The 10,980-nt window shown below is 43.1% G+C and overlaps 1 protein-coding gene across 1 annotated transcript in view; it reads left to right on the forward strand.

The window, feature by feature from the left end:
- The first annotated feature begins 2,522 nt into the window (after window positions 1-2,522).
- The window catches only part of notum1b (notum, palmitoleoyl-protein carboxylesterase b), a 16,065-nt gene continuing 7,607 nt past the window's right edge, over window positions 2,523-10,980 (forward strand). Inside the window, exon 1 of the mRNA XM_072660627.1 lies at window positions 2,523-2,827. Within this exon, the coding sequence (XP_072516728.1) occupies window positions 2,523-2,827 (305 nt within the window). The remainder of the gene's footprint in view (window positions 2,828-10,980) is intronic.

Here is a 10,980-nt window from a genome sequence, read left to right on the forward strand (position 1 = left end):
AGACAAAAGTATTTGGACGAAAGTATTTGGAACATCTGCTCATTCATTGTTTCTTCTGAAGTCAGGACTTTATCCTGCTTCTAGACCCTGTAGAGAAGCATCGTTAATAGAATAGAACTCTCTAAAGCAGATAAGCATGAACCTGTTGGGATCGTGCCTAATGCTAGACAGCTTTGAGCTGTGGAGCAGTGGAACTGTGTTCTCTGGAACAATGCATGGTGCTCCATCCAATATTTTTGTGATGAGTTTAGGAGTTGGGGATGAAGTAGGATAATGGTCATCCAATATTCAATATTCAGGTCATTCAATATTTAATATTAAAAACCCTACCCTGGAAAGTAGAGGCAGTTAAAAGAAACATGACATGAGCAGGTGTCCCAATACTTTTGTCTGAAATCACAAAAACAATGAATCAAAAATGGGAGCTTCCATTAAGCTTCAACAGCATATACACACTGCATCCAAACTTGTCCATTTACAAAAAATCCATGTTATGGGCTCTTTAAACGTTGCAAAAGAAAGCCCCACTCCAGCGCACCTTTTCCCTCATGTTTAAAAGCTATGAAGGTGAAAGAAGGCCTGCTTCAGCCCTGGGGGAATTACAGCCGTCTGAACAAACAAACAGTTTCCGTCCCTTATCCGTCCAAACTATCAGGCGAGGAAATAAAACTTCAGTCGCTGCGCTGAGGGCCTTCTGAGCCCTGTGTTTGTGTGACCTCTCGAAGCAAAGCAAGTGCACTGCAGAACGGAAGTTATTTAGGGAAACGAGCTCTCGTCTGAACGCCTGTCTGTGTTTTTCCAGTCCATTTAAAACGACTCTGTTTGTTTTGATTTGATTTGATTATTAAATCACCAGCATACCACACATTTTCTTTTTTTTTAACCCGGGGCCTTTTCAGAACTGTGATCTGATTGTACCCTATATGACATCACACAGGCTTAAAATGCATGCCACTATACAATAATGGTGTGCGTTGTATTTCTTGATGCATGTGTATGCACTTCTTCACAGCCCTGTTGTTTGGCTCCATAAAATATAGTAACTGTCTTTATAAATGTTTTTTTTTATTTATAAAGTAAAAAAATATAATATCATACGCAATATAATATAATATAACATAAAAATATAACTTGTAGCAGTTGTATCCAAAACTTTGATCAAATTACATGTGTTTATTTACAATGTTTATGTACTTATTTTAATGAAAAAAGTATGTATAAAATTTCAATGATGACTTTATTTATATTTAAAGTAAATTCAGTAAATAAATCAGAATTGTGTCTGTATGTAACACTGTATTGCAAAAAAAGCACTATGCAAATTTGGCGCATGCAAAATGAATAACACATTAAATACTTTTGTAATATATGTTTTATTTTAATAAAACAAATATGAATTGTGTCAAAAGTGTAAAAAGATATAGAAAATGTATTTATATATAAATATATTCATATATAGATATATATTAAAATATAATAGATATACAGCTTAATATATACATATATAAAAAATAAAATAATATATTAAATATATAATTTAAACAAATATTAATATAATATATTAATATATAATTACAAAAAACTACTACAATTGTGCAAAATAAAGAAAAATTATTTGCTCCTGTATTTTTATAAATGAATGCATTGACGTTTACACTCCATTTATTGGGTGAGGTAGGCCATGTCCAGTAAGTAGGCGTGATGGCAGTTTTGACGTTTATTTTTTATTGTATTTCATTTGTATTCAATAAAAAAGATCCAAATACCTGAACTGATCTCTGAAGCCTTTGAAAAATGCTGGGTTTTATTGGTCGCTTGTTTGATTGACGAACATCTACTTACGATTGTTGCAGATCAAAAGATTCGATTTCAAATAAACTTCAAAGACTTGGGGGGGTGAAAAAGTCCAGAAAAGAACGCGCGCGTGCTGACGGAGCTCCGCCCCCGCTGACCGGCCCACCGCTCTGATTGGTTGAGCGGACGGAGCGTTTAGAATAAAACCCCCAGCAGCAGCGTGGAGACGCACTGAGACCTAGAGCCACTATCAGGAGCAGGAGAGAGGGAGAGAGAGAGAGAGAGAGAGAGGGAGGGAGAGAGAGAGAGAGAGATCAGTCAAACGATCAGATAATTAATCAATCAGTGCTTTAATCAGCCTGAAAGTGATTGATGTTTTATTACTGGCGCTGCTTTTGTTTTTAGAGGAGGAAGTCGTGGTGAATGGGACTGATCAGGATCAGATCAGAGGAGTCCAGCAGGAGTTTAGAGTGGGAGACATGAGCTGAGAGACAGAGACCTGGAGGTCTACATCAGTTATACTGAACTGGACCTGTTATTTTTGCACTGATACTTTTATATTACTATTAAATCACAGATTTCTTAACTTTTTATTAGGCTAATAAACGTCTCGTGAGAGTCCAGCTGGGATCAAAAGCACCTGGACTGAATACATCGAAACTGGACTCATAGAGGAGTGACCGCTGAGGGTGTTGGTTTTTTTCTTCTTCCCTCTGTCCCGTTCGGAGATGGGGGGTGGGATGCATGCTCTGGCCGTGTTGCTGGTCACCCTACTGGCCCAGGATGCGGAGGGCAGGAGGGCACGAGGGGGTCGGACCCACTCTGCCCCCTCGTACCGGGCCAGGAGTGAAGGGGCAGAGAGTTTCCCCCTGGACTTTACACCCGTGGAGGGAAACATGGACACTCTGATGCGGCAGGTGCAGAACCTGGCTCAGTCGCTGTACCCCTGCTCCGCCCGCAGGCTGGACCAGGACATGAAGCTGCACTTCCTGGACAACTCCACAGTCACCTGCAACGATGGCTCGCCTGCAGGGTAAGTCTGCCGGCCTTAAAACGGGCACTGGTGCACTTTATGTGTTTTTCATTGGCATGACCTTAGTATTGGTGAGAAGCAGGCCCTACTGCTGACCCTAGAGATGGGTGTGCTGCTGTCCAGCTGAAATAATCCATCTCATTGTCAGGGCAGCTTCCTCTGGCAGTTATGAGCCTATCAGTGTTTATTGACTTAAGTGTGAGCTAGGAATGCTTAAATGCTAAATGAAGGCCATACACTGCTCTAGCATTGGGGTAGACCTTTCTGGACTATGTCACACATCCCTAGAAGCTGCTCTTACAGCAGGTGGTTGGACACTGGTTGTGGTACGAGCCTCATTGACCAATGTCCTCTCAAATTTGTTCTTGAGGAAAGTCCTAACAAAACGTCTTCATCAGATTCATGACGTCTTTTTACAGGGCAGATCACATTGTTCTCGCAAACTGAGCAAATCACAAATCCCAAACATTGCTGAACATCAGAATCTTGGTGGAAATGGGTGACATTAGGTGAATAAGACCCAATGTTCATTGCATTAAAACCAGTGAGAAGATATTAAGGTGAAAATATGCAATGCACAGCTGTTTGGTTCCTCCTTGGACCAGTCCTCCTGACCTAATCCCCAAAGGAAACAAAGGAGTTCCTGGCATTCCCAGACAAGTGTATTTTATAACACTCCATGGATTCTGAACTGGACAGATGTTGTCCTTGTCGGAAGCAAGCTTTGTATCTCAGTTTTAGCTGGTTTTCACTTTTTCGACATAATTTGAATCTGGCTGTTGTTCTTTACATTGCACCCAAATTCCACGATGAATGGATCAATAGGAATGCTCCAAAACGACTACAATTTAAATAAACTTCCATTTAAGGTTTTTTGTCCTCCAGTAATGTGCCAATTTTGGAGATACGAGGAGCATACAAGGTGCGTCCATATAAATCTGAGAGAGTCTCAAAGCTAATTTAAGGCCTTCAGAAGTGGAGGTGTAGAAGGGCTTCCTTCCCTACATACCTACATGCTGTGTTTGTGACCTGGCATTGCACCAAGCTTGGCTGAGGTTTTAGAGATTCCTGCTCTGGTCCTGGAGCTCATTTGCATGACTGAGATGGTTAATTGATCTCATTTCTTATCAGTCAGCTTCTTCGCACGTTGACTGTTCCCATGTACCCACATTAATGACACATCCCCGCTGACACACTGTCCTACCACCCTTGCAGAGTTCTTTCCCTGCTCTGTTGTGTATCTGTGTCTGAATTTAAAGCATTGGCTGAGTTTAGAGAGTGTTCTTCATTTCCCAGACCCAGTATCTTTTGGAATGTTGGTTAGATGCACCTGACTGTGTCAGCCTAGCTGTTTAAGAAGCACTGGTGTACTCGAAATAGCTGCTCGTGTGATGTGGACCAGATAATAGACATGAATTGATTAATAAACATCTATCTGAAGTACACCACACCACTGATACAGTAAATGGGCTACATCTAGGTCCTCTGGCGCCTCTGAACATTCCCATTCTTACAGATTCTGTAAGCATAATTGCTAATATTGCCCATCGCTAATAACATTCTTCAATAGATCTCTAAACTTTAGGCCGAGTCATGGTTTTTGGGTACTCCTAAATACTTGGGCAGTCCCTATACAGTCATCTCCATGGATCACCTCACCTGTTTCTATGCTCATGCTAAAACTGTGTGAAAGGATACACACTCAGGCTATCTGATTGTTATTATGATGAAGATGAAACACAAACTATGCTCTCACCAATAATAAAGTAATGCACTTATAAGGGAATTGTGCCTGACATCTGCCTGGGATTCATTGAAATGGCTGTATGGGCACTGTCCAAGGGGCACCAACTGTCCAGCAGCACCAAAAGGTTGCTAAAAACCAATGCAGCCAAATTAAGGTATTGTTTTAGCGCAGTAGCACAGCACCATCCACACCTTCTGCTCTTCTGGAGTTTGATTAATTCATCATCAGTTTCAAATATTGATCAGAATTCTTCCCTGATGTCCACTTATGATGCTTGTGTGGTTTTCTGCATCCTAAATAGTCACAATTCACTTGTATACGAGCAGCCGTAAATTTACCGGAGTACTGATTTTTGTGTTACTGCACCTTTAAGACAGATATATGTAAACAAGCTCAATTTTTATAGGCTGCCTTGCCTCGTCCGAAACGTTCTAAAAGCTATCCTGGCTGAAACACTCCTCATAACTCCTCTTCAGCGTGAATGTGAGAGGCTAGCCTGCTGTGGGCTGAATATAGGATATATTTAGATGTGTGGGTTTTTGTGATGTCACAAAAACACACACATCTAAATATATCCTATATTCATCCTATACATCACATTTTTTCAATTGTTCGATTTAAATCAGGCTGTTTTTGCAGATTTGCTTCCATATATGGACTGTATGGACTGGGGAGTGAGCATCCACTATATATTTTCTATATGTGCCCTTAACCCCTTATGCTCAGTGACTTTTATTACTCCCTATGGATTAACGACATGGAAAGCATGCAGTGGTTCTGAGGAGTTTACGAGATTAAGCAGATATTCACTGATACTTATATGATTCTGTTCAGATCAGTATCAGCAGAGGTTAGTTAACGGTGTTAGAATGATCTCCAAGACCCAGGGTTTTTTTCTCCTCGTACCCCTGCTCAGCTCAGCAGACCACATCAGTAGTGCCCTCTGGTATTAGCCGAACATCCGCACTGATCCAGGATCAAGCAGATGAGGCCGTGCCGGGCGAGTCCCGCTGTTTCCTTACATGTAAAAGGCCCTCAGTTTGTTCACCAAGGCCAGAGACACATCAAAGGGATTCCACCACAGGAGACACAGCGCTTTATGTGAGGCAAAAAACTCCGCTTCCACTTCTGTCTGGCTGCCATACTGCGAGTTACAACACACACACACACTCACAGGCACACACACACAGGCTAACACACTAATACAAACACATTTTTCTGCCCACATCTAAATTCTGTTTCCTACACATGTCTATAGACACACACACATGCTCCCAGCTGTCTGGTGAACCTAATCTGTGATCAAAGAGGGCCTTCAGTTTAAGACCATGGGCGTACATAGGAAACCTAATGAAAACCGTTGTCTTTTTAACATATTTAAACAGATGGACATTTGATCTTCATGTGAACAAAGCTGAGGGATGGAGGTAATGTAAGTAAACACAAAAAAAATCTTAAAAACATTTGAGAAATATAATTTTCAGATTAGGAAAAAGTAAGAACACCCTGACATTTATTAGTATTTAAATGTTTGAACCCTGAGATTATTACTCTGTTATTAATCATAATGCAGAAACTACTGGTAACTACTTGGTAACAGGATAGCATTTATTGTGGAGTCCCACAGGGCTCTATTTTAGGGTCTATAAAACTGATGCTAATTTAGAGAGAACTGCAGTTATGCGGTTGAAGAACTGTAGTGTCTAAGGCATATGTACAGGATTGAAGGAGTTAAAAAACCTCAGACATTTAGTCTGGTTTGCTCTTGATGGTTGAAGTGAGTGGTGAAGATCACCAGGCCAGATCCAAAGAGCTCTCTGAGGCCTTCAGAAAGAAGGTTGTAGATGCAGATGAGTCTGGGAAGGGGTTTAGATCTCAGTTTAGTAACAGTTAGAAATCTGCTGTTCCACCGTCCACTAAATCCTTTACAAGTGAAGAACAATTAAAACAACTGCCAGCATGGACAGATCAAGTCGTCCTAGCAAGTTCAGCCCGAGAGCAGACCACAGGATGAGTAACTAAGTCTCCAACAACCCTGAAATGTCATCATGAGACCTACAGGGAGCTCCTCTAGCCACAGTTGATGTCAAAGTACTGCCTCCACCATCAGAAGGGACAGATGAATCTGGAGTCTTGCCCTGTCCGTGTATGCGAAGATATATAAGGACGTAAATTCTCATAGTTTGAACTACTTTCTCTACCTCCCCTCGACCTTCTCTCCTTCTCTCCTCGCTCTGTTCCATCCATCTCCAGCCTCTCGCTCGCTCTCTCATCCCTGAGATGAAACGATCGCCCCTCTCTCTCATCTCCTGGGGCAGCATGTGTCTGATGGCTTTATTCTGGAGGGATTTTTCCCCCGTCTGCTTGATCTGTGTGATAAAGCGATTAGGAGGAAGTGAGTGTAAGAGAGGGAGAGATAGCAGCCTGTGGTTCAGTAGCAGCTGTTGCAGCCACCGAAACTGAGGAGACAGACAGCTAACGCAGAACACATGGACTGACCGTGGTCCGGAGAGTAGTCAGAGACTGACAGCACTCACAGAGAGATTCACTGTGAAGTTGTGGGTGTGTGGAAACAGAACATCTGAGAGTGTACTGTACTGAACAGTCAGTGTGTGTGTGTATGTGTGTGGGGGGGGTACTTTCATACATTGTATATAGGCCATATTGTGCCACACCTATGGGCCTGTTAACCACCCATGACTAGGATGACAGCAGTGAGATGTTGCAGCAAGGACTGTATCAGGTGATGGAAGGTGTTCATTATAGAGGTTAACTGGTTCACAGTGGAGCGTCCATTGCTCTGTACCACCACTGGAGATTGGAAGGAAGGTCCTGACCCAGCAGAGATAAATGGGCTCTTAGTTTTCCACAATATGGGCCTGTTAATAAAACAGAGACCACAGAGAGTTCTTTGAGCAGTCATAGGAGCCCCTGATTTGGTACCACCTTTCAGTGCAAAGAAAGCTTCTAGGTATCCTATATTTGCATGCTTTGTCCATTCAGTCAGTCGCAGTTTTTAGAGTATTGTACTGTATTGCATTGTCCCTCCTTTACAAAACTTAGATCCCTAAATTTAGATGAAATTCCTTACAGTGAGGTCAGTTTGGAGGAATGTAACCAGCATTTCACAGCATTTCAGTGAAGTAAAGGGCTGTCTGTGAAACATCAGATATCTAATCTACTGCTGTGAATGCTCTCCCCATCACAGGAGCGCACAGCCAAGGTTAATTACAACCATACAAACCTTTATAAGATCTTTTTATTTCTCAGGCAGGTTCAGGCAGCTGACGTAGTCACTCAGGACTGATCCTGAGCTTCATCTTCATCACAGCAGGCAAAGAGAACCATGCAAAGTTGAGGTATCGAATCATTGTTGAGAAGTTGGAGGAGAAGGAGTGGAGAAGTTGGAGGAGAAGGTGGCAGATCACTGTTATGTTGCTCCACCTTTTTAAAAAAACAATATCAGGCCTTTTGCCATGTGAGTAATTTATTAATATGGGCTTAAGAGTATGTGTGCTGCCACAGGAACCACTGGCTACAAAGCAGATATCTTGGAAAGTTGAGAATTTGTGTATCCAGGACCCAGTTTACACCTGGTCACTTCATCCGTCTTGAGTATCAGGATTATATCTGCTTGGTGAGGATCTGGGTGCTCCTCAACTCAACTATGTAGTTGAGTTGAGGAGCACTACCACTAGGCCTCACTCCTGCTCTGGGTTCAAATCCAGAAGCCATTTACTAAAAGACACCCGTTCCCCTATATCCCCAGCCAAAATGCTTATATGGGGCTTACATGAGTGGAATGTGGGCTAGGTGGGTTCTAGCTGGGCATGGGCTCTGAGTGGGTTTGTACATGTATTGTTACTGGGACCAGGTCGGGCTTCCAAAATGGGCCCGTTCATTACAGCCCACCTTAACCTCACATGGGTCCCATCTAGGCCCTGTATGCAGTGTAAAACCTGGATGAGGGCCATGTTCAACCCCTCCTGATTCCATCGCTTACCCTGGTGAACATTCATATGTGGGGCCAACGTGGAATCCAAGGACAAAACATTCTGGTTCTCAGTTGGGCTCCCCATACAGGCCCCACATGGACTTGTTATTTACTAGCTGGGCTAGTAGTAATAAGGTGACTGGTGGTATAATCTTGAAGACGAGGAGCCTCATCGCATCGCTTCAAATGTTTCATCTGGGATTTGTTTTTTTTTAGGAACATACCCAAAATGTGGGACCCCACACATAGATTCTGACCTTCTGGTCTTAAAATAGCCTTTCTGTTAGTCACCCAACACCGTGGCTCCTGACTCCACTTAAAGCTCTTCAACGTTCTCCACTGCACCCAAACAACCCGAGCGTGTGTTTACTAGGGCCTCAGAACGGCTAATGTACAACAAAATGCCTGCTGGCCATGTCTTCTGAAAGCCCCTCTTTTCCTGGAAAGAGTAACGGGCGGGGGCCAGTGTGGGGTTTGGTTTTACATGAATCGGGTCACTTGGGCGATTGAGAGTAATTACCTGTTGGGAAGCCACTATGCATCGTACTCTAATTCAATAATTAATAATCGTTTTCAGAAGTCTTTGAAATGAGCTCCAAATAAAATGAGGAGCGAGGGAGGGCTTTAGCTGTGAAATTAAAGCCAAATGTTTCAATTTGCTGATCAAAGGCGAAGGTTAGAGCGCATGTTTCTTCGGACGCCAGTAATATGAAGCAAGCTGGCAGCCTGAAGCACATGGGATGGAGTTTGGCGGAGTAATAGTAATATAGCTGTCTGGGCAGAAAGGCTTGTGAATCCATTACAAAGTAATCCATTACTACACTATATGTCCAAATGTTTGTGGACACCCATTCTAATGAATGCATTAACCTACTTTAAGCTGCATCCATTGCTGACACAGATGTGCAAATGCACAAATAGACACATGACTTGTCTAGTCCCTGTGGAGAAGTACTGCCAAATGAATAGGACTCTCTGGAGCAGATAAACATGAACCTATTGGCATCATGCCAGGCATAATGCCAGGCGTGGGATAGAGGGGCATTGAGCCCTCCAGCATTGAGCTGTGGAGCAGTAGAAGAACTGTTCTCTGGAATATTGGTTGGTGCTCCTTTTGGGATGAGTTGGGGAGTTGGGGATGATGTGGGATGGGGTGGTGATCATCATCCAACATCCTGACCTTACTACCGCTCTTGTTGCTGAATGCAGTCAAGTCCTCACAGCAAAGTTCCAACATCTAGTAGAAAGCCTTCTGTCCTTGGACAGTAGAGATAGTTACTCCAACAAAATCAGGATAAACTCTTTTTTGGCTGGTGTCCCAAGAGTGCGTGTCCGTCCCGGGTTGTGGAGGACCCCCTGCCCTGCACATTTTAGCATTTACCCTGCTCTCAATTCGATCCTGATCCACTTAATCAGCTAATTAACAAGCCCTTCCTGAGTAGAAGATGTGTGTAAGAGCAGGAAGCCACTAAAATGTCTAAAGCAGGGCATCGTCCAGAACAATAGTTGGAAACCACTACTGTCCAACATGGGTGGAATGTGGGCTAGGTTTCATCTAGGTCCCCGTATGCAGTGTACAACCCAAGTGGAACCCATGTTTAACCCTTCCTTGGCCCATCACTGACCCTGGTGGGCATGCATATGTGGGGCCAACATTGAACCTGTGGACAAAACATTCTGGTGCCCAGTTGGGCTGACCAAACAGGCCCCACATGAGCATGTTATCTGAGACTTAAGGGGACACTCTGGGCCACAATAGTGTCTAGAGGGGGATTTGCTGGTGTTAGGCATATTAGGAAACCCCCTTTTGATGCTGTATCTTGAAGGTGGAAGGGGCTTAACTACAAGCGCTTTGATGTAGCTTCCTAATGGTGGGCTGATGGCTAGGGTTGCCTCTATGAAGCTAATGGCTGTGTGTATCTGTTAGCAGCAGTCAGGGTTTCTTTATTACCTTTGTAGGGATTCTTATGGGTGTATGATGTTGCATGCTGGGGGTAGTGTAGTAAGAGTACGCTGTGTCTCTTTTCATTGCTGTGAAGATTTGATTGCATTCAGCAATAAGAGTGTTAGTGAGGTCAGGATGTTGGATGATCACCACCTGACCCCCATCCCAAATCCCCAACTCATCTCAAAATAATAGAGGGAGCATTATCATTGCTTCACAGCTCAGTGCTGGGGGTCTTTATACCCCTCTAGTCCACACCTGGTGTTAGAGATAGTGCAAATAGGTTTATGTTTATCTGCTGTAGAGAGTCTTATTCTATTGGCAGTACTTCTTTAGAGGGACTAGACAAGCTGCATGTATGTGTAGCCATGGATGCAACCTAAATGTAGCAAATTGCATTCATTAGAAGGGGTGTCCACAAACATTTGGACAGATGTATGTGTGTTATGAGACAGAGAAGTTGGGCT

Source organism: Salminus brasiliensis, chromosome 17 (assembly GCF_030463535.1).
Source record: "Salminus brasiliensis chromosome 17, fSalBra1.hap2, whole genome shotgun sequence".
Lineage (NCBI taxonomy): Eukaryota > Metazoa > Chordata > Actinopteri > Characiformes > Bryconidae > Salminus > Salminus brasiliensis.